This window comes from Parasteatoda tepidariorum, chromosome 8 (genome assembly GCF_982258835.1).
Source record: "Parasteatoda tepidariorum strain Cologne lab strain chromosome 8, Ptep-v5.0, whole genome shotgun sequence".
NCBI classification, from domain to species: Eukaryota; Metazoa; Arthropoda; class Arachnida; order Araneae; family Theridiidae; genus Parasteatoda; species Parasteatoda tepidariorum.
In genome coordinates this window covers 7,404,808-7,430,580 of record NC_141762.1, presented here as the reverse complement: position 1 = coordinate 7,430,580, position 25,773 = coordinate 7,404,808, and the positions used below count along the sequence as shown (strand labels likewise).

The window sequence follows — 25,773 nt, the reverse complement described above, 5'->3', positions numbered from 1 at the left end:
GTGTAATCAATTTCATCAGGGATTTCAATTTTTGTTTGAACACACGTGCAATGATATCATGGCGATGCATCGATGTTTGACCTGATAACAGCAAATTTTTAATTTCATCCCAGTTTGGATTACACGTAAATGTGATAAAAAGATCTGGTCGGCCGTATGCGCGTACGTAAGTCATGGCGTCTTGAATATATTCTTGCATATGACGCGGACTACCAACGTATGATGATGGAAGAATATATGCGGTACCGATGTTGTTGATATCATTCGTTGCATCTACATTACCGATTATGGCGTCACACAAATGAATGTACTCTTCAGAATGAAGTTTCGCTTGATTAAATTTCATATAACGCAATCTCTCACTTTCGATTTTTACATACATATCAACAATGTACTGATGAAATAGCTGTCTGCATCGGAGAATGTTATTATCTTCATTTTCACGAATCATCAACCGGTATGCGTAGAAGTTCATCGCACTAACTTTCTTGATTAGTTCTTCACCTGTAAATAAAACTATTTATAAGATAAACAGAAGTAATTGGTTAAAAAAAATTATAAAATAATCTATAAGTTGTGCCTGTTGTTGGATTCCTTTGTTTAATATTTAAATGATATCCATCTTCTCCTTCCCAAAATATCAACGGATATTGCAGTGCGTCGTAAGAACGATGATTGTCTTGAATTATTTGTATTGTATTATCTCTGCGTTGTATGCGAATATCTCGACGTTCACATGGGTTACCAGCCATAACAACTGCAACTTCATTAACAGTTGGAACATTATATGTGCCTGCGTGCTCTCCATAGAGCACTTTGCCTGCTTTAATAACAATGGCGTAGTTGTCGTTTTGCAGTCTGCTGGAAAGAGTCTTGAACAATCGTATCAATTGGTTATGATTTTGCAAGAACGTTTCCAAATTGTCGACAATTTCTCGTTCCTCCATCTGCTCTATATGGTTGTATACGCATCGTGTATGAGTTTGTTGCTCCTCATCGCCCATAAAGTAAATTTGTAAGAATTTTGGATCGACATTAGGCATTGGAAGCAATGAACCAATTTGGTGGTACACTTGACCTTGAATCTTAAATGTAGATTCAAAATTACGACCATCCTCATTATGAACAATTTTTGTTGCTCCAAATGATGTCATTTGAAAGCAAGAATTGAATTTACGAATTTTCCGCAAAAACAATTTCGATTGAGATGCGGTTCCAGCTAATAATGTTTTCAAAGGTTCCGGTGGTGGATTTAACGGTGGAAGTGAAATTTTTCCAGATGCGCAACATAAACCAGGTGATTCACCTTTGTACTTTAAAGCATGACAATATTGACACTCGTTGTCCATGCTACCGATTAAGATTAGTGCATGTGACGAATAGTCTATTTCAGGGTCATATTCAAATGCAAGACGATTAAGTGATGCTCGTATCCAATGCTCGATTATCTTGCATTCGCCGTTGGTCACGTTCTCTGCTTTCGTTGGTCGCTCGTTGGCGTGTCTCTCGTTGTCTTAATGCATTTGCACGAAGACGTTGATTGCGTTGCTCTGAATTTTCATTTTCACGTGAAGATGCAACTTGATTTCTTAAATTCACATTATCCGTCAAGTGTTCTTCAACTGTTCTATTCAATCGATGATCATGGACCAATTGAGCGTTTCGAGTACGTCGACCAATATTTCTTGCTCTTCCACGAAGACGTGGCATTTCTTTGTAAAACAAATTACTGTAAAATAGTACATAAAAAATATGAGTAATTTATTGAAAATGATATTTTAATTAAGTAACAGGACTGAAAAGATTTATTGTACCAAATTTTAGATAAAAAATTTTTAATTTTATTTTTTTGCTTTTTTTTATTTACTGTTTCAAATAAGAAATTTTAAATAAAAACAATTGAAAAAGTTTTATATGAAATCAATTAGCTTCACAAATAAATTTATAGGTTACAGTGGTTGTTAACGAACGCACGTATCAATTCAATCTAAAATTATAAGAAATACTCACTTCAATTCCGCTCTGAATCTACAAAATGTGTAGTTTTTTTCATTTTTAAAATGCACACTTCAAAATTCTACAAACACAATAATAACACGAAATTACAAATTCTATTCAACGACTCTTTTTCCTGCTCCATATTAAATTATATGTCTATCAAAACAAACTAAAAAATATTTATAGGAAAACAAACGTTTTATGACTTTTATTATTTTTATGCTAGTGAGAACCAAATCAATATGGAAATGAATGAGGGAAAACTGGATCCTACCACGTGATTTCCCGGCCAATAAAAATGTAGCGTTAAACATTTAAAGCTTTCTTGTTGGAAGTCGCATAAGAAGTAGAATTTTGTCCCACTCAATTAATTAAAAAAACAAAATTAATTAAAAAAACATTGTGAATCTAATTGTGAATCTAAACCATTCTCGAATCCTTCTGAAGGTACACAGAAAATTTCATTTAAATCAGTCCAGCCGTTTAGGAGGAGTTCAGTGACATACACACGAACAGACGAAATATATATATAAAGATTTAGACATCTAGGTTATAAAAACCACGTAAAAATCCGTTCTAATAACTATCGAAAAAGCGTTCTATAAGATCAAAAAACCACGCGGATTCACGGTGGAATCGTCGCAAATCGAGAAATAATTACTAGGCAACGTGATTCGGAATTTGCAGTATGTAATAATGTTATATTAAAATATCGAGATTCTAAAAAAACATGTATTATCTTTAATAATAGGTGCTAAAAATTATGATTGGATTTATTGCATTGATCGAAATTGATGTTAATTATCGTACTATTTATAATTTTTTATTGAATAAAGATAATTTGATATTTACCTTATAAACCTATTATCTGCAAAAATCTATTTGGTTAACATTGGGAGGTTTTCCTTCCCATGTAACATAAATACAGGTTAATTCCATCAAAAAGTTCTCCATGAAGGAAAATCTCTTCCAATATTTGATACAGAAGATCCCTTGTCTTTTGGATTAGGTTCAAAATTACAAGACTATAGAGTTGAACATTAGTTTAGTAGTCATAAATGTGAAAAATAGTCTGCTGTTTAATACTGATTATAAAAAAATAAAATTGCTCTTAATATTAACGCTAAGTTCTCCCTGGGAATAAAAAAGGGCAGAGCGCTCCCTCTCAGAAAAGGGCCTATTACGTTATAACTGAATTTGATCTTCAACAATGTTTAAATTACCCACTTATGCTATTTTATGTCCACATTTCTAAAAACAAATTTTCACTCACTATTAAAGTAAGAGAAAAATTTGAAGTTTATAAAATAATTAAAGACATATATTAAAAGACAATCCCTGTGCATAAATGTTTTTCAAAAAAAAAAATATAAACTAAAATAATTGATTAATTAATAAACAACTCAAAGCCTTTTTCTATAATTTAAAATGAAAATTATGAAAAAAATGAGCATATGTCGGTGCATTTTCAAACAAAAAGGTATTTAGAAATTAATTTCAAAATTTATAATCATTAAAAATAATTAACTCCCTTTCAAAAAAAAATGTCCCGGAGGTTGCTCTGCCTCAGAGCACAATACGGAAATCTCCTAAAAAAAAGAAATAGGTAGGCTTATAAAAATTTTATGAATTGAGAATAATCAAAACAAAGTAAATATTAGTAATAGTAATCAAAATTAAACCTATAAACACAGTTCATTTTACGGAATATGAATAAAAAAGGCAATCTTTTTAAGGGTGGGCGGCTTATTTTTACAAAAAGGACATTGTGGATGCATTTTTAGAGATCAAATAGCAGGCCCTCTTCTAAAAACACTTAGGGAGAACACTGATTTAAGTTTTAAGAATTAAACAAAAAAAAAAGAGTATTTTTCGAACGAATTTTGTCAAAATTAGGTAGCGACGAAAGGGTTAAAACTAGTTTTAAGAGTCGATGAGTTGCTTGCAGAAAGTTTTTTAATTGAGATTTTCATGTTCGCAGAAATTTTTTAACTTTATCTAAGACTGGCCATAATATAGAAACTTGAACCCTTGCCTTTACCTTATTCCTGCTCCTATACCAGTAAATTTTCAGTGCTGAGGGGGAGTGCTTTCTTAAAGTAATAAAGAAAGTGATGGCAGAGATAATAAAACAAGTCTTCTGGCCGCCGAATACGAATATTTACACTGATAGTGGGGAAAAATGATAAGTAATAATAATGTTTCAATTTAGAGTTTTCAAAAAAATACTATCTTACCTATTTCCGTCTCGATTTCTTTTAAAACGTTCCTCAATTTCTCGACATTCCTTCCTGCAATACACCACTTTATTTCAGAATGATAAGTGGCAAGTTCACGGACGACAAACACCCCTGTATAGCCACTTGCACCAAAAACAGTAACTTCATACTTTCGTTCCATTGAAAAATAAAACTAAACTGTCTTTACCGAGAGAGCAGGGAGAGACTAATGTGATCCACGAGTAAGAAGGGTGATAATAAGTTTCGATTTTGGTGAACTTCCTCATTAGCTTGTTTCCGACAACCTAATTTTGTTCTGGAAACTCTTTATGCATAGAAATACAGATAAGTGAAAACATTTATTTGTATTAAACTCGTCGCAAATATCAACTTTAACCAGTTTGACACGTAAATAAACACAGCTATAAAATTTTCCTTAATATAAAATAATTCTTCTCTCATTTTAGATTAAAGTTTTCAGCATTCATTATAATTATTCTCCTAAATTTTATATTTATCCATTATTGCAGTATGCATGTGATTGCAATTTGGTGATTTTTACATTCGAAGAAATCGTGGCTCGTTTTCAGACTTGAATTAATAGTTAATTCTAGGTATAATGCTAATTTTTAAATATTGAAATTTAGATCATTTTTTATATTTGTGTTTTATTGATTATTAATTGATTATTGATTATTTATTGATTCACGCTGAAAAATATTGGTATAAAGTCAACTGGAACTGATTCGATTGCAAAACAGTTTGCATGAGTTTCTCTGCTATTGCATTCAGAGAAATAAAATAATAATTATGATGCATTTTAAAGTAAACGTACTTCGTGTATAAATAAATAAATTGTGTTCTTGAATTTATTCAAATTTGTAGACTTCAGAGGATATGTGTTTTTCTCAATGTATTGGTGTTTAATTCTTTCTTTATTTTAGTTAATTACAAGTTAATAAATTTTTTTTCAAAAATGGTTTCTGAAACATAACTACATTCTTCACATATTAAAATTTAATAGTTTTCTACCAAAGGCTAGTAAGCATAAATAGGTGTTTGTCAGAGTTATATCATTAGTTTAAATTTAAGATCCATTAATTAATTTGTACAAAAGTATTCCTTCTATTTCAGTAATTAATCATAACTGTAAAAGTGATGAACATATTTGTTACAAAGAAGTTTAATTAGATTTATCAAAATCATAATAGGAAAAATTGGAATCATTATCAAAAATAATGGCTTAAGCCTCTTCATTAAGATTAAGGATTTCCTGGGCTCTGATAATTACATCACAACTGGTTCTGAGCCACATCATCTTTCCTTCAAAAAGAGAGAAAAATTATGCACCCTTGAGCTATAGCAGTTTTACTCCATCTCTTTGAATAATTCTAAGAAAACAAAATCATTTCAAACTTTTAGTCAAACATTTCCTATGAGGCAATGATGTATTTATTAACCTTGTCATTTTTCAAAGGATTCAGCGTCTTATCAAATGACACTTTTTGAGAATAATATGGTATTTTCATAACTGTTGTCGCATTATCTGATTTTATAAAAATTTGCAACAACTGAGAAAAAGACAGTGTTTTTCTTAACTGATGTGGGCTTGCAACAGTTACTCATTTTTGTCAGAAGAAGTTTAGCCTCTCTAAACCTAGCGCTGTTTATGCTTGTTCTGAAAAAAGGCACAAAACGTCAATATAAAGAAAAGCCACAGTTTTGTAGAATGAAAAGCGTTTGTGGTCTAATTTTTTAATAGTTCAAAACTTACTCCACTGTTGCAATATCTGAGCTTATAAAAATTTTCAAAAACTGAAAAAAGGGCAGAGTTTTTGGTAATTTTCATCTAGGTAGTAAAATGTTGCCGAATTGGCCCTTTTATTTAAAAAAAATTAATAACTTTTAAAATATTTAGGTTACTTGTCTGCTCTGAAGCTCATGTAATTTTTTACGGTAAGAGGATGTATATAAATTCAAATCATTGTATTGATTCAAGTGTAAGGCACTTAAACTATGGCTTTTTTATTTTCTTTGGAAGCAGAGCTTCGAAAACCATGGAATAATTTGCTTTCAGTTCTATATTTCATACGAAATTTTTTCATCATTTGGAACTTCATGGTTTATTCTAGATTTATTTGATCTCTCTTTTCACAAAAGTTTAAATTTTGAAATACCAATATAGACGAAACAGAATTCGCTGCAAAATGTTCCCCCTCAGCATAACGTCTTCTTAAAGCTGTTTTTCAAACACTATTATTTTATATTAAATAAGAATTTTTAGTGAAACATATGCTACCATATTATATAGTCCAAACCTAATCCGACGCCTGCGGTTTCGAACAAATGTGAACAAGCAATCAATTATGAATTAACGACCCCTTTTATTATCTGCTATAGCGAGCACAATCTCGTTTTTAGCCACATACATAATCTTGCTCATCTAGGTCATTCATTAACATCTAAAACGATATTAAAAAAGATTGGTTTAGCCCAATATGCATAAATGTGCTGTCCAATCTTGTCAAAATTATTAACGTGCTAAAATTCATAGACACGCTAAATCACAAATTGTTACTTTTGCAACTGCTAGATTTGCACACATGTATTTAGACTTTATAGGAAATCCCTTTATGGTTAACATTCATGGCCATTATTGATCGGTTCATCATTCATTAATGGGTGAATACCTCACTTTAGTTGCCCCGTTACTATTACTGCTGATCAAGAGCAAAATTTTGAGTCCAAATTATTCTTAGAACTGAGAAATATTCTTGGAACACTTGGAACTTGGTAGTAATAGCTATCATTCAATTTCCAACGGAGTCATAGAAGTATTCCATCGCATTTGAAAAGTGCTATTATGGCACCTAATACAACTAAATGGTCAGAAATATTCCCATTGCGCTGCTTGCTATACGTTAAGCCTAATAACAATGCTTCGTCTGCTTAATTGGTGTATGGCACTATCCTCAGACTGCCAACAGACATTTTGATCTGTCTGTGTTAACCAGGGTTGCCAGATGGTTTCTTGACTAGGCCAAAAAAAAGCCAGTCGGTTTCATTTGGTTTAAACCGCTTAAATAAACCCAGTCTCTTTCATAAAAAAAATCCTGCCTTTTTTTGGAAAAGTTTTTTCATTTTATGCATGAAGAATATTAATTTCATTAAGAAAACTGAAAATACTTAATTTAAAGAGAAAAAAATTGGGTAATTTTAAAGATATGGTACATTAAGGGGCATAAAACAAGTAAACAACACTTAATAAACTGGAAAATTCTATATGTGGAGAAAATTTTTTCAATAGAAGCTGGACAACTATGCAATTTGATTGATAAATAATCTTCCGGCAATGTCTGCTTTTTATGTTTTTTTTTTCATTAAACTGCACCACTTTTTTGCTAGAAATTGTTCAATTATATCTTTTGAAAATAACAGTGCTGGATAAGTTTCTGGATCCTTTATCTTTAGTTTCAACAATCCAGGTAAAATGTCAGGATAGTTCTCTTTAATCCACATTTCTGTTTTTTCTTCATGTTCATATGTGAGACGTTCATCGAAGTATTTCGGGTTGGTTATGTGAGCAAAGAAATGGAATGGTTCTATGTATTTATTGAACTGCTTCTTAAAAATTTCCAGCATAGTTACTTAAAGCTGGTTCTTCTTGTACATTTATTCATTCCTCTACGGCAGTGGAAAGAATTGCAGTATCATTTAGTAAAAAATAATGCTTTTTGCCATTAGTTCTGATTTTGCAAATAAACTGCTTCTGCGTAAATAGTAATTTTGCCTAAAGTGTTTCTAATCTCGTGGTCAAATTTTCCACTTTTATTTCATTGTATTTGTGAAAATTTGAAATAAATGTTTTGAGGTATTCTTCGTAAAAACTCCACCTAGTGATGGAACTTTGGAGCATTAGTCCCCCTTTTTCCGAGAGCATTATGTTAGTTTTTAAAATATTTTTGTATTTCTAAAATGTGCTTCATTAAAGTATTTGGCCTTACTTCTTTTGCACACAGATTTTATAAATACGCTGCACATCCATATAGATTAAGATAATTTTAATTTGATCTTAGAATTCTGCTCATTGCATTCATTTTATTCTAATTGTCAGGAATTAGAGCAAAGATATATCCGCCATATTTTTCTTTGATTTCTTCTATTGCTCTTTTTGCAAGAGCAGCACGATAATCTGAATTTTTTTTTTTTTTTTTTGGCACTACACTCAACTGATTTGAAAGGGGGACTTTTATTTCCAGTATATATACTGTATGCAAAAATTGGATCCTTCGGGGGTGAATGTATTCCGGGTTCTTTGTATCATCCCTCCAGGTCTAGAAACTTGGAGCAGATATTTTCAGGGAATTCCGTCTATTTCACGGACATTGATTCGCAAACTTTCGCGAATAAAAACTGTTTTTCAAGTTCAATTCGTTTTTACAAGTTTTTGAAATCAATATCACGATTTGTATTCACACTAATTTAAAATCCAATGTCGCTATTCGTATTCACTAGATCTAAAAATCAGGCATCGGCTTATTTACGCGGTTCAAAAATCCAATATTGCTATTTATATTTTCGCATTCTTAAAATCCAATATCACGATTCTTGTTAAAATTAAGTTTTTTCTTAAATTAGTTACTACCCAAGTAGAGCCTAATATTAGCTAACATCAGAAAATCGGTAAAATCTAGGTTATCTTGCACAACTTCTAATATTAGAAAGATACAAGAGGTCGCTGTTTGCTCTGCATTATATAATATTAGATTCCTGCAAACGAATATTGTCTAGCGTTCGCCGTAATGTTATTTTGCATTAGTTTCAACGCTTTATAATATTAGATTTTGTATTTTTTTGACATTATCTTGCTTGGCTCTTTATTTTCGGAGTAAGCAAGAGGAGGATTTGGATGGTAGATCTAATGATCAGATCCTCACGTTCTAGGACTCAATCTTAATGGTTCTTAGGAGTAACCTCAAGAATGCTGAATAATTAGTGAGGACGACAATTGCACTAATAAAGTTACAAAGTCAGAGTCTACTTATACTACAATAGTCTCTGAATAAACATACCTTTTTTTCAACGGATTTCTGACCCTCAAATGATAGAGATGCAATCTGGGAAATACTGCCCGAATAGTTTGGTCAGGAGACCGATCCATAGTTGGGACCCATTAATGTTAATTTTACTTTTTGCGTATTTCGCCATGTCTCGAGAATTTTTGATTTCTTTTGGTTATTTCGTCATATATCAAGAACGTTTTAAGCGAATTGAAAACTTTTTGCACACAATTATAAAACTCATTTATCCAAATGCCAAATATAACTTTTAGTAACTATTTATTATTTTATTCAACAATTGAAAATTTGTACGGTGTACAATTTTTTCAATAATTTTTAAGAATGTAATTTTATTAGCAAAATATAAAATTTGGGCGAAATTGGTCAAATAATTTCTGAGAAATCGAATTTAAGAAATACGACTTTTTCAAAATTCGCTTTCTCAGAAACTATTCTATGTGAAAACTATGGAAAACTCCGAAATTATGTGAACATTTTTTCAAATTCTGAAATTTGTACGGTGTACAATTTTTTCAATAATTTTTAAGAATGTAATTTTATTAGCAAAATATAAAATTTGGGCGAAATTGGTCAAATAATTTCTGAGAAATCGAATTTAAGAAATACGACTTTTTCAAAATTCGCTTTCTCAGAAACTATTCTATGTGAAAACTATGGAAAACTCCGAAATTATGTGAACATTTTTTCAAATTCTGAAATTTGTACGGTGTACAATTTTTTCAATAATTTTTAAGAATGTAATTTTATTAGCAAAATATAAAATTTGGGCGAAATTGGTCAAATAATTTCTGAGAAATCGAATTTAAGAAATACGACTTTTTCAAAATTCGTTCTCTCAGAAACTATTCTATGTGAAAACTATGGAAAACTCCGAAATTATGTGAAAATTTTTTCAAATTCGCTTAAAAAGTTCTCGAGTTTTCGCGAAATACCAAAAAAGTAAAATTAACATTAAGGCGTTTAAACTTTGGATCTAAGTTTGGGTCCAATTATTCGGGCAATATTTCCCAGATTGCGGCTACCCCCTATATTTTATGAGTCAGAAATCTGAATCGTTTGGGGAAAAAGTAAGTTTATTTACAGAAAGTACAGTTTTGTGTTTAATTTTGTAAGATATAAGAGAACGCAACGCTCGAATACGCCATCTGGGGAGAAGACCGGTTCCACGCCTTTGACCCTTCCCTCTCCTCCTCTTTTCAGTTGTATAGACATGTGCAACGATCCTTTTCCTTTTCTTAATATTTTGCTTTTTTCAATTAATAATAATAATATTTATAATTTCCATGGTGGTTTCTTTTAGAACTATGTTTAATGTAGTTTTCAGTTCCATATAGTTTTCCAACTTAAAAGATTTCAATCTATATGAAAATCAAGACAGAAACTAAAGTACTTTCTTCTCCCATGACTCTCCACACGCTAATGGTGAAAGCCTGCGAAGTGTTGCCATATGTAGAGAGTTCTGCTCTACGCCACCTGTAACCCATTTGGATGGCCAATCGTCAGCACTTGTTAATTAGTATATTTGAGGTCTCCCCCTTGAATCTTTAAGATTGAGTCCTAATAAAATGTGAAGATCGATCCAATCATTAGAACAAAAGCTATTATGGGTGGCCCATTTTTTATCACACTGTACATAAACCTTTACAAACTTGTACTAGTGTATATTTACGACTTTAACTCCTCCATACACTGGACCAGGGGTGCAGAACGCAGTCTTTTTTATTCGAAATTATGCAGTTACATAACTTCTTCAGTATATTTTAAAAAAGAAGGATTGTTTATAATTAAAAAATTTTGATTATTATGCATTTTTTTAACAAAGAAAAAAATATTAATTTGATTTTACAAAATTCTAAAATAAATTTGCATGTGTTAAAAATTATAGATATCAAAATGTATAGAAGTAGTAATAATTGTTAAAACTTAATTTAAGGTCCTACTCACAAATTTAAGGAATTAAAACTAATAAATAAGCAAATTTACTTATGAAGTTGCTTGTGTTAATAAATCAGAATTTTTGTTTTTTAGACGTAGTAAGTTGATATGGCATTGAAATTTAAAAAAATATATTAAAATAAGTTTCAAAAATGTATATTTTAATATTTAAATGAGGACTTATTTTTTTCCATCTTTCTCTTACCTTATTTGTCCAAATACGGCATTTTTAAATAAGCTACAATATTAAAAATAGTCCGGAAGTTGTATAATTTGTTTTAGTTAAAAAAAAGAAATTACAAAAACCTGCTCAAGTTGTTTATATCAAGCAACTAAGTCATTGCCGAAAAAAGAGATTAATGTTAAAACCGGATTTACGAACCGCTCTTACATTTTCTGTTTGAAAACATCTACGACTTAATCAGTCAGTCTTTTCCCCTCACATCCTTTCTTAAAACAATGAGAGTCAACCAGGCTCTCACACACATGGATAGCGAACCGTTTTTTCAATATATATATTTTTTATTAAGTTTAAATAAATATTATTAAAATTGTTTAATTGGACTATCTTTAGTCATCCCCTACTCTATTTGAAATGACTCTTTTACTAAATCACTTATGTAGAGAATTTGCCAGCGAGGGCCTTCTCTTTAAACAAAAACTGATATATTAATTTCATTCTGAATTTCTTAACTGAGTATATGATTTCCAGTTTTAGATGCAATCATAAATATGTTTTAATTCTGACGAAGAGCATGCCAAAAGTGCGTATTCAATGGCCTGCTTCTAATTCTCAATCCATGCCGACGGATGGCCCACTGAGTGGTCTAAGAATGGAAGCCTCATAAACAAGCCTCCACGAGGTTGGCTCCATCCAGATTCCCAGGTTGCCTATGGAGGAGTGAAATATCTCTTTCATTCCGGTAGGATCTGAGATTTTGAGTTCCCCTGTTACGGCAGTTTTCAGAAGGAAGGTTTTTCACTTGAACTCGACCACGGTCCCACCCAGTGAGATAAGTAAAAGGGGTGTAAATGATTCTCCTTTCTCTTCATTGAAACTCAGTCAAGTGGGGAAAAAATGCATGCAGCAACAAATTGTTGGATAAGTTTAAAACACCCCATTTACCAAAACGTTAGTTCAGCACTTTTTTGGCGACGAATAACTAGAATTGTAAAAGTTTCCTTCCTTCTTTTTTTGTTTTCTTTTTACATCTTTTCTATTGTTTTTTTTTTTTTTACTCGATTTTTTTCACAAAATCATGAAATGTAAAAAGTTTAGATAAAAATTGCTCTTCAATAAATTTTTTATTACATTGCATTATTTCAAATAATTCCTGAATAATTAATTTAGCTTTAAATAATATGTATACCATACCTCACAAATTTCTCTGTTTTACCACTTCCGATATCGAATCTCGAGACTTCTTTACTCACATTTTATTTAACTTAAAATAATTTGAATAATCTATTATTTTTTATTAAATGGAGATTTTTATTAAATAGTTTTTTAATAGTATATTGCATTAAATTTTTCAGAATCTTAAAGATTAAATTATAAAATTTTGCTCAATCTTAAAGTTTAAAGATTAATATTTTGCAGAATCTGAACGATTTAGCTATCTTAATTTTATAAATGAGAATACCCATGGCTCGAAATGATCAGTTGAACAGTCCCTAAAAAATACTAGATTTTATTTTTTAACCGTTTGACGAAGATGAGACACCGGTGTTCCTTTTATATATACTTTTTCTTGCACTCAAATTACCATCTATAACTTATTTCAGTATTTTTTAATTGTAAAAAACAGTATGATAGTTTCTAAAAAACTCTGTTAGATTATCAGAATTATATTTATACTAAAATATGAAATATGAATATAATAATTTGAAAAAAAAATTTATTTTCATACATGTAAAAAAGTTATCCGAAATTGATTTTCAAAATTAAAGAAATTGTAAAAATTGAAAATTAAAGAAAATTGTTTCTTTTAGATCAAAATAACTGTGTGTGAAAATAAAGGCAGACTTTAAAAAATATATATATATAATGTTTGGAAGATTTTATCTAACTCAGAAAAAGATACGGGTGTTTCATGCTCTATTTCATAACCATAAATTATTAAAATGCTAAATATAATATTTTTCACTTATTTTCAACCAAATTGTCTTAGTGTAAACAAATTTTATACTATTTGAGTAATACTTTTTGATCCCCATAATTAGATTCAGAGAGAGTAATAGAAAGGCATAATAGTTAAAGGTATAAGTTTCAATATTTCTCTTTACTGATCTATGAAGGCCATATATTCCAAATTATCTTTTCCTTTCTGACAACAATATTTTGAAAAATATTTATTTTCATTCTGAGGAATCACCTGTGTATTGAATTTTTCATCGAAATGAATAGTTATATGAAATAATATGCATATTCTAAGTGGACCTCTTAAGACAAAAATATTATTTCTTTTCATTAAATAGAATCATCACTCAAAATTATTAAATTTTGAGTGATAATATTTAGAGCAGCATTTTATTGCAGAGCACATCTTATATTGTTCAATAAATTAGTAATAAAACTGAATGATATCAAGACCTGCGTTTTCATCTTTAAGAACTAAGCCTTTACATAACGTGCTCGCTATCTTGTAGGCAAGAACATTCGGATAGTGTCATCGGCTTCATTAACTTTAAATTAAATTATAACAAAAACTATACCCGCATCTGGTGGCCACAAGTTATCACATTTTATTTGTGTGTATTATTATAGATATATGGTTAGTTTATGATTGAAGAATCAGAAAGATGGATTAGTCTGTTTAGTATCTTTTTTTTTTTCAATGAAAAGAAATCTGTGAAAAAATAGAATACTATCATCTTAGCTAATTTGTATATAATTATCAGGCATACTTTACTTTTAACGGTATAAGTGTAATATTAAGCAATTTGTTGACATTAATATTTGATAATGGAGAATTTCAAAGTTGTTAGAATTCCTTAAATTCATTTTTTAATAAAAATAAAAGAATTTTCTTCTGTAGTTTGAAAGTATATTATTTAGTCTAAGTTTTAAAATACAAGTCTAGTTACAGATTCTTTTTTTTCTCCCAATAACCACTTTTGACGTCGAATCGGAATTTGTTTGCGTAAACGTTCAACAATAAATTAAAGAATGTGGTTAGTTCTTCATGGTTAAATGCAGCTCAACTGTTATTTTTCTAAGAAAATGTTTCTTGCTGGTTGCAATCCTTTTCAGCAAAAATGGCCAAAGTAAAATAAATTTTAGCTTTTACTATCTTATGTCAAGAAGTGTTTTGCATAGTATATTATTATATTCTCATTACGCAGCAGTTATTCGTCTTACACGCCTCAACTCAGTACCCTTTCCAACCTCAATCATTCACAAGACACATCGGGAATTCTTTCCCTTTTGTATAGCGATTGACACCACTATATTCTTCGATCAAGGTGTGCTGGCCTCCTTCTCCGAAAAAAAATAAATAAATAAAACGGAAACTGTATGTGAATCCTTCTTGCTCGTATATTTTTAGAAACATTTCGCCCTAGATAATTTAAAAAAAAAATAATTGCTGTCGTAATTTTACAAATGTTATTAATTTATCTATTTAATTATCTTTTTCTTATTTATTTCTTACGTTAGAATGCTTTAATAAGTCACAGGTGCTAAGCATTGTTTATTGTTGCAAAAACAAAAGTTTATACAAAACAGAACTTAAGTAATTCAGTTGTTTTTAAATTTTCTCTATAGAAAAAAAGTATAAACGATAAAGAAATTAATGCAATTAAAGATACTATCTGATTAATTTTAATATTTTGGAAGGCTTTTTCTAAATTTTAAAAGTATTTTTTATTACACTCAGTTTTTTAAAAAATTAAATAAATGAATAAAGTAAACAGCACATTGGAGCGGGAAGCGGGAAGGTGATAATGTCCATTCCGTTATATTAACATTTTAAATAAAACCTGTTGATACTTGAGTTTTTTTAAAAGTAAAATGTTTCATTTATGCTCTTTTTTTCAATATTAACGTGAATAATTTTAATAAATAGAAATAGTAGTATGTTGCATGGTTAATAGCATTAAAATAACTTAAATCTTGAAAGAAAATAATAATAATAAATAAACACACTGAATAATTTTTTTTAAAATTTAATTAATGAGGTAAAAACATTTCTAATTTCCTAAAACAAAATAGGAAGAGATACATGCAATGTCAGAAAAATCAGTGCAAGATTAAATTTGCTACAACCGCAAAGAAACATCAAGTTAAGCCATATTTTCTATTCAACTCTAGCCAAAGTATTGTGCGATTCAAAATTTGATTGACGCAAAATGAAATTCATTTATACGTTGCAAAAAAAAAATTACAATTTTTTTATAGAAATATATCACTTTTTAGTCTTAGACTTACTTTGAATAATTATTGCTAAATTATTTGAAACGTGTACCATTGTTTTTTTTCGCAATAAAATTTAAAGCATAATATTTACTTCACTGATAATTTGAATATAAATTATTATATTATACTCGATATGATTGTTTTAATGCAGACATGTTTGTATATAATAATATTTTTTTATTTTATATTTTGCTATATTGGAGACAATAGTTACAGACAGAAATCATACGTTTTGGGGCGGAAAAAAATAAGGCACAAATCGTTAGTCTAGAAAACTTCTAGAAGTTTTTATTTTATACTTTGGTTGATTCCAGGCGAAAATCGTTTAATATTTGAACGCGTAATTAGTGATTCTAATCAATGACATAGCAAGGTTTTTGATTTTCATTCACAGATAGGTAGCGTCTTAGGTACAAATTGTGGATTTTTATTAGATAGCTCAGTTCTTGTAAGTATTGCGGCAAAACTTTTCGTGAATATTGTATACAAATTCAAGAAAATTCAGTTGGGAGCAAAAAATAATACACTAAACTCAGCAACCACCAAAAAATAAAATGATTGGTAGAACAAACTGGAAGATATTTGGGGAAATGATAAAACGTCTATTGGTGATGAAGGAAAATGCCCAAATATCATTTTAATTACTCACAAAAGGTAGATAAGGACAGAATAAGATAGATAGAGGAAGCTACGAATAAGAAAGGGATGAAAAGGTTTCTTTCCTTGTTTTTCAGGAATACGAACTTATAGAATGCATGGTGTCATAAAATTATCCCCGCTCGTTCTTCCAGGCTAACAGTAAATACTTTTATACGTCGTCTAGAACAATCAAACTTTCAAAATATTTTTGAAATGGAAACGATTTCTTAGAAATTTTATCCATTCCTCATGTAAGAAGAAAAATTATTGCACATTCTCCTAAATTAGAACACATAGAAAAACGGCAGACCACATTCATTCATAACGAAAATTACTAGACTTAATCCCCCTCGTTTCCTCCCTCGTGAAACAGTTGATTTTTATTTATTTTTTAATTTAAGCATACATAGACAAAGAGGTTATTCAAAAGAAAATAAAAGGAAAATTATGACTGACTAGAACTAAAGTCTTTTTCAAATTGTATTCAAATGATTAATTTATTGACAAAATTTGAAATTTATTAAAATTGCTAAAATCGAAACAGAACAAAAAACTTAGGTAACTGTTTCCAATTGCGTTATTAGAAAAAAAAAAGAAAATTTAAAAAGGAGAAAAAAAAGCTGAAAAGACAGCAAAACAACTATTGTTTTCTTTTTAAGAATTTTCTTTAAGGAAAAAAAAAAGATTTGATTACATAAAATATGATAGAGTTTTCTTATGTCTACCAATATTAATCATCAGATCTTGAATAAATTGTTTTGAATTAATTTCAATTGAATGGTACCATTGAAATAAATTTATTTTATGAATATGCTTACATTTATTAAATGGTTGATTTTGTGAAGTGATTTAAAATTTAAATATAACTATACAATGTAATTTCTTATATCATTAAAATCTTTAAAGTTTTAAATTATAATTTCTGCGCAATTAGATTTTTTTGAACAAGTATTTTAAATTCCTTAAAAGTTCTGTTTTCAAAATCTTTATTAAATATTCTAAATATTGTTAAATCTGTTTTAAGATTGGCTGCCAGCAAAGAAAAAAAAATGCCCACAATATTTAAAATCTTTTAATTTTTAAGTATTAGTTTTTAGACATTAAATTTCATTATTTCTAATAAAAATCACATTTCTTATTTTGAAAAAAAAAAAAAATTTAAGAAGAGAGAAAAATAACTAAGTAGAGGAAGTTTATTTCTTATAATTTTCTGTTTCTACTTTGCATTAGTAACAATATATGTCTCTGCTTAATTCTTTACTTACTTAACTATATTTTTGTTTTTGTGTGGATAAAATTTTTTTCTATTTTTTTTCTTAAATCTATGGGAAACACCATAAACTAGGGTACGTAGTCGATCAGAGAAGGTATATATGAAATTGAAAATGCATGAAAAATTTGCACTTAATAAATTGAAGTATATATTATTTTCCCCTAATTAAAACAATTAAAATTTAATTAACTCATGTTATTGTTTAAAGAGAGAGAGACCAACAGTTGAATTATTAGACATTATTTACTAAAAGAAACTAATTAAATACAATAGAAAAAGTGTAATAGAAAAAAGGCTAGATATCTTTAATTTTATCACCATAGAAAAACCTACAGTACTTAGTTAATATTATATTTATAAATCTGATGAAAATTGCACGACCTTTTGGTGTGACAATGTTTGAATATGAATTTCTCTAACTTTTTTTTCTCCAATATCAGTTTTTTCTATATCTTTTTCTTAAGGTGTTCCGTGTTTTTTCCTTATTTTTTACGATGATCGCTAATCTCTCTCTCTCCCAGAAAAAAAAATATAGTATAATTTTTTCTTGAATTTAAAAAAAACCCAACAGAAAATGAAGTGGTTGAATTTTGTGTATTTTTCTTTGGTGACGTTTACCGTGTGCAATACCTTACAATGCCTTTCCGCAGCTATTGTAATTCCACAAGTAACAATGAAGAAGGAATAGACAAGTATTGAAAGAATTTCTGCCTCTGGTAACTGTGGGTTAGTAGGATAGTTTAGATGCCCTGTGGTGAAGAGGAGTCAAAAAGCTTTGTGAAATTTTTCTATGTAAAGCAAATAGTGGACAACCGTATTGTGCAAATCATTACTCAGAATACTTACAAACATTAGTCTTTCCCTTGCCGCGAAAAAAAAAAGAAAGAAAGAAATATTCCTAAGGGAGTACTACCACAGTAATATAAATTTGAAATAGAACACTGAATGATTTTTATGAAGAAAAAAAATGATTACGCATAATTAAGAAAAAGAAGAAAAAAAGAAAATATTATTTAAAGTTAGTAAAATATTAACACTAATCATTAGCATTTTGAATAACATTAAAACGGTTTGATATCAATGAGGTTGAGAATCAATGAGAAATTAAAGTAGTATTTTGATCGGTAAAAACTTGATTTTTGTATGACAAATGAAAGGCTTTCAAACATTTTCGAAAATTTGTTAGGTCGTCTATTTCTAAACATTTTCTGAACAAAAATAAACGAAAAAGATATTGAAAAAAGTAGAAATACTGAAAATTCCTTAGAATAAATTCGTATCTTTTCTTACATTGAAATAAATTTGTAGACATTAATGTATTGTATTTTTAATATTTTTATGCACCATAAAATATTAAAAGATAATGTCTAAGTTTCTTTATTCGTGATCAATATCGAGTAACATAACGACGCATATCATAGTGAAAAATATAAGTTTTAATGTTGTTATACATTTTTAAATTTAAAAAAGTAACTAAAACAAGAAATCAGTCCTTTTTCAATTTCAATCCTTTTTTTTCCTTTATCGATTTATGCGGCGTATTATTATTTAACAATAAAGCATTGATCTTTATCATTCGAAAGTTTTATGTAAGTGTTCCTGAGGTTTCCTTGTGTACCTGCTCAAAAGCACATTAATTCGTATATGTACGTATAAAACACTACATTTCCTCTGTGTACTAGATATATTGTTTTGAAAAAAAATTCCGCGAAAAACTATGTAATTAAAATTTGATTCCACTTTTTAATAAGAAAAATTAAGTATAAGGTAATTGCTCAAGCATCATAACCTCCAAAGACTTGAGAATAAGAATTGTATTAGGTAATTAAGTTGAAATATCAAACAAATTTCTGTATGCGCTAATAACAAACGCTTTTTTTTTCTATTACAAAAGTGTTTTTTTTTCCTTCTTTCTTTTATTTATTCATTTTTTTTAACCACTGATGTATTTTAACATGTGTAAAAGAAATGTTAATCAATGTTTGACATAATTAATTAAACAACTTTCTTATTCCTATGAATAGCGAATATTTAATGTGGTTAGAGTGAAGTACAGTTTCGTCAGTTTAGGCTATTTTGTCAGTAAACTCGACATGGAAATCCAATATGGCAACAGTTTATTTTACGTTTCAGTTAAAAGAAAAAATTTTAAATTCATATATACTTATATTTAGCACGATTTTAACAAGTCAAATTGCCACAAATGAACATAGCCGTTGATTAAATGGTTCTTTTTTTTTTTTGCTTCAAAAATGAAATTTCATAATGTGATATGAAAAAAATTATAATTTCGTTTTGAAGTTTATAGTGTTGATGCAAAGAAAAATTATTAAACCGAAGAAATTAATATATGTTCCATAATTATTCGAAATTTGCTTAACTGTTGCACTATGACAAACTCTTGTGGCTAAGAGAAAAGAATTATTAAAGTATAGGAGTTCCCGCGAAGAATAAAAAAACGCTATGTTTTAGTTTTGATTGTAATTTGACACAATTATAAATTCTTATTGATTAAATAATTGTAAATACTTTAACATCAATTCTGAAAAACATTTATTTATTTTTTATAAAAAAGGGCTGTGAAGCATTTCGTTATAGCACAGTATACGTCCATTTGTTGATTTAAAACAGTGTCTTTTTTGTGAAGTTTGCATTAGAAGATAAAATTTGGTGTTTGGCACTTTCTCTAAGAGCCATGACTGCAATTTTTAAAGTTAAGAATAGCAACCTTAGGAGAAAACTTTTCAACAATGCATAGGGAGGGAACTAATTGATGTTAACTGACAATCCTAGTTTCTCCCCTCCCCCAATGCACCCCAACAACCGCGAAGCTACCTTCCCCACCTTATATACCTGGAGAGTCACGAAAGAACACCTATCCGGAGTTTGCATGTAGATGTTTTTTCGTGACGCTTCGGAAATAAGGGGATATGCTGTGCGCGTAAGTATTTTAACTGCAGTGGAACTCGCTTAAAAAGTTTTCCCACGTAAGAAATTATTTTTAAAAAAAAACCACACACCATAATGTTAAATTTACCCTTATAAGAAGTTTTTTTCCCGTTTAATAAGTTTTCACGCGCTTCCAATTTTCTTCATTTTTTTGTAACTTTATATTTAAAATGTCTAATCCAGTTTTAACTTTCCCTGACAAAAACATGCACATGAACTATGCAAAATTAACTAAGACCACAGGCCTTCCTTGCTTCTCCATTACCCAAAAGAAGGTGATTCATCGGGAACAGGTGTGAGTAAAGGAATGTGAATCTTTAGATGAACAATGAAACTGATAAGAATGTGAGGAATCGCTTGGACATTGTGTCCACTGTCAATGAAAATCGGAAAGCCTGATGACGCATTCACTGCATTGCTGTTCCTACCCCTTCAGTGACTGATGCGAAAGATGCATCAAAGCATTCAGCAGTATTTCGTAGGAAATTTTCTTAGTGTGAAGGTTCATTTCAATTTCTGTCTTAAATATCGTAGAAAAAAAATTCGATTTTTGTTGAAAATGTCCTACAAAGGCGTTAAACGTAAATCCCTATCTATTGAGGACAAAGTAAAAATTTTGAAAGCTATTGACAGCTATTCTCAATTAACAAGGGTTCAAAAAACGAAAATTTTAAACCATCCCGATACTAAGTTAAATGGCATTATTGCAAAAAAAGACATCTTAAACTGTTCTTGTTCCGATGCATCCCAGAAAATAAAAATTGTGGAAAGAGGAAAATGCGAAGATGTTGAAGAAAAACTGATGGTATGGTTTAAAAAAGCAAGATCCTCAAACATTCCCGTCCATCCGAACAACACTGACATAGAGAAAGAAAAAAAAACAGCAACGAACATTTGACAATTTTAGTTGGGGCCAATATGAATGGTACAGAAAAATTATAGTTTTTAGTTATGAGTTAAGCAAAAACTTTGTGTATTTTAAACCCTCAACCTATTAAGAAGTTTTCCCGTTTAATAAGTCATTTCTTTTCACTCCCTTGAAAAACTTCTTAAGCGGGGTTCCACTGTATATTACTACCAACTATTTCAATAAATGCACCACTATGTAATCCTTTAAATGTCTAAGCTGCTGGTTTTGAGTGTTTTCTTACATTTTTGACATTAATTATAATTTGAATAAATAATCCATACCGATTAAGATTTTAAAGAAATCATTTTATATTTACGTAATGATCGATTAAGAAAATTACATTTAGTTAAGAAATGCTAAACATTCCACGCATGGTCACGCAGCATAATATATCAAGTACACAAGTCATGAGCTGCTCAGAGAGAATACTTGTATCTCTTACGTCACGGAGATGAAAGTTGAATTTATTTGCGAAGAATGGGAACTAGGCTTGACGTTGCTTGATTAGCACTAATCCCTCTCCAGCAAATAGTACAAGTATTTCAGAACACAGCTACCAGATCGTGTTCTTTTCTGGAGGATCTTCTGATTGAATGATAGGTGTTGGAGTTGTCACAGTTAGTGATATTGTGCAATGACTTTGAGAGAATCGTGGTGGCTCAGAGGATAGAGCGTTCACCTTTTAATAAGGCAAACTGGGTTAGAATTCCAAAAATGGCTGGTAGATACGAATTCACTCTGCTCGTACCGACCTCAGTGCTGATGTAAAATATCCTCAGTGGTTGACTGATTATTGGTTAGAATCCCTTTGCTGTCGGACTGACAGTGGGAGGCTTTCGTTGTTTTCGTAACGCAAACGCAGGTTAGTTACATCAAAACATCCTCCACGAAGAGGAATTTCTCCCAATACTTCATCCAAGAGTTCTCTTGTCTTCAGGATTGGGTTTAAAATTACGTGGCTGCGGGGTTGAATACTAGTAGTCATAAACCCAAAATTAGGTTGGCTATTCAATGACGATCATAAAGTAGAATAAATGTATTTGAGAGAGTCGTGGTGGCTCAGGGGATAGAGCGTTCGCCTTCCAAAGAGGTGAATTGGCTTCGATTCCCAGCGACGGCTAGTCGTTACGAATTCCCCACCCGTCTCGCACCGGCCACAGTGCTGATGTAAACTATTCACGTTTACACGAGTTATTAGATCAGTCCTGTAATTTAATAGCTTCACCTTGTACCATAAAAAGTTGTTTTTGGAATTATAACAGCAAAGTGTACAGAAGTGAATTACATCAAGTGGAGGTTGCTTGGAAGTATATTAAATGGTTATGTAATTCACATTTACGGGAGTTATTAGATCAGTCCTGTAATTTAATAACTTCACCTTGTTCTATAAAAACGTTGTTTTCGGAAATATTACAGCTGAGTGTATAGCAGCCCCCTCTTCTGTGCGCCTGCGCATTGTCCGAACTCCACTCAGATAGACGGGGGATCCGGATATGAGCAGACCATAAGTAAACGCTCTAGTTATGTTATGATGATTTAGTTGTATTGTACGTATTTTTATCTTGATTTCTTCTTAATAAATATTTTTATCTCATAATCGCCATCATTTCTTCCTATTCGAATCAAAAGAACCCTACAGTTTGGTGTCAGATACGGGATTGTTATCATGGCGTTTTTAGGAAAAGGCTTAAAAATAGACTTGCAATTCATGGCTACGGAAATGAGGGTTGAAAATGTTAGTAACTTAAAAGTTTTTGAGTTGAGAGAGGCTATTTTGAAAAAAGAAAATTTTGATGAAGATTTTTGTAAAGAACTCTTAAACACTAATATAGGCGAACGTAAAAGGGAAGATAGAACAAGAACGAATTAGACGAGAAGAGCAAAATAGAGAAGAAAAAATAAGAGAAGAGGAAAGAAAAGAAAGAATGATTAGTGAAGCTCATCAGAACGAATTAGAAATTAAAAAATTAGAACTGTCTAAAGAAATTCTCAATCAGGAAAACGAAACGGAAAACAGAGTTGAAGTAAGTCATAAAATTCAACCAACTCAAATAACGTCTAAATTTGATGAAAAACACGATGAAATGGGATTATATTTAATAAATTTTGAAAGAAGAGCAGAGATGGCTCAAGTACCTAAAAAGGATCGGGTAGCGTGCCTTTTAGCTGTTTTACCGGCAGAACTGTCAAATATGCTAACAAGAGAAGAACCTAAGGATGCTTATAATTGTGAATTTGTTATAAGTCTAATCCTAAAACGAAATAAGTTAAATTGTGAAATGCTTAAACAGTGTTTTTACAGACATCACAAGTCGAATGATAAATCTTGGAGAATTATGCTTAAGAACTCATTAGTTATTTTACCGAATGGATCACAGAATTGAAAATAGAGACATTCCAACAACTCAAAGATTTAATTGTGACGGAGCAACTGAAAATTAGAGTGCCTGCTGAAACAAGATGTCATTATTTAGAAGATAGGCTTAAGTTTACGACGCCATACGAACTAGCTGAAAAACTAGATGATTACGAAAGTATTAAAGAAAGTTTTAAAAGAACGAACATTTCTTTGGCCGAAAATAGAAAAGAAAAGACATCCTTTTGGAAGAAGAATACGAATTCTGACGGAAATAAATATAACACGCCGATCAAGGCCAAACCGCAGTGGAATATGAAAAAGATAAACAAAATATCGTCTGCAGTTTCCCCTCTTCGCATTTGTTTGTTTTGTAAAGATGAACACGAATATGAAAATTGTTCTTTGACGCCAGTCGAAAAGAAACAAAAATTAAAAGAGCTCAACAGATGTTCAGTTTGTTATGAATTAAATTTTCGTTGGAGTTGTAATCTATGCAACTCTCTATGTAATATTTGCAACTCTCCCTTTCATGGAACACTTTTACATGTTAATTTTAAACTTAAGAAAGAAAAGGAAACTCCGAATAACATTTTAACCGCTCGTGTCTAATTTCTAAATGGGGAAGAAAACGATAAAGGAAATAATTATGTTGACGCACTGCCTATTATAAAATTAAAAATAGATTTGTTATTATCCGTAAGTGCTCTAAAAGAATTAAATTGTAATATTCAGAGGGTAAATTTAATAGAAGGCGGAACCAAAAATAAAAAATTGGAATGTAACAAAATGGCGAATTGTCGTGTGACAAAACGATAGACGATGATATCGATCTAAGCATGTTATACGATAATCAAGATGATAATTGGGTATACTATAGCCTACGTCACAGGTCGTGTTATTCCTACTAAATTTAACTATACTAAACTGCAATGTTTCTTGACAATGGAGAAATATGCTGAGGGCAAACGAAGAAAATAGTTCCCGGCGCGATGTCTGTATTTCGAGGTAAATTACGCATTTCACAATAGAAATATGATAAGTTATCTTAACCCACACATATATAGCGTTAATTTGCTATAATTTTCTTAAAATTTTATATATTTTCAAATTTATGAGCGGCGCATCGCGGAATGGTATCTTTATTTAGTTATATTTCTTCTATATAACGACTGAACTTATTTCTCCTTCTTCCTCCGCCAGCCGTGACGTCATTGTCAAGAAACTTTGCATTCTAGTATAGTAAACAGCATTTTCTGCGAACCTGATTTCTAGCAACAAGTAAACATTAAATGAAGTGTGTTGTTATCATATATGGCAGTACTTTTACTTTCGTTACTTGTACCGCCGGTACAAGTAAAAAGTACGTACTTTTACTTGTACTTCGTTACTTTTTAAATTTAGTACTTTTACTTGTACTTTCGTTACTTTTTTAGGGAAAATGTATAAGTATTTGTAACGGAAATGTCGAATGAAATCGTTGCTTTTTTCTAAAACTCGGTAAGCTTTCTAAAAAAAAAGAAAAAAAAATGCTTATGTTTTTTTAATTTATAAAATTAATGTGACATATATATGCATTCGCAGCTAACTTCGAAACTTCGTGTTTAAATACCTTTATCTTTTAAAATTGTCATGCCTGAAGGGAAAAAGACGGCTCTTTTGAAGAAGAGCTTCATAGTAACATTATTAAAACAACAGTTTGTAAACCTTAAACAAAGCTCTTTTAGATGGCGTGCGCGAAAGGTTTCGCGATGTGAAATCGCAGGAAGATTTATTATATGCTGCAGGTCTGGTACCTTGAATCAAATTTAATTGGTTGGAAGAAAAAGCTAGGGAGGAGGCTACAAAAAAACTGGAAAGAATTGTCCAAGCTGAACACCCTGCTATAACTATAACGTAACAGAAAAAAAACCAGGGATTTTAAATTTTCTAAAGTTGAAAACATCATGCCAATCACCAGCGACAGAAGAATTTATGGCATACATGAGCTCAAATG

The 25,773-nt window shown here is 30.3% G+C and overlaps 1 protein-coding gene across 1 annotated transcript in view; it reads right to left on the bottom strand.

The window, feature by feature from the left end:
- The window catches only part of LOC107457316 (saccharopine dehydrogenase-like oxidoreductase), a 66,232-nt gene extending 61,761 nt beyond the window's left edge, over window positions 1-4,471 (bottom strand). The window contains exon 1 of the mRNA XM_087149774.1: window positions 4,236-4,471. Coding sequence (XP_087005900.1) covers window positions 4,236-4,398 — 163 coding nt within the window. The 5' untranslated portion in view covers window positions 4,399-4,471. The remainder of the gene's footprint in view (window positions 1-4,235) is intronic.
- Window positions 4,472-25,773: the final 21,302 nt, after the last annotated feature.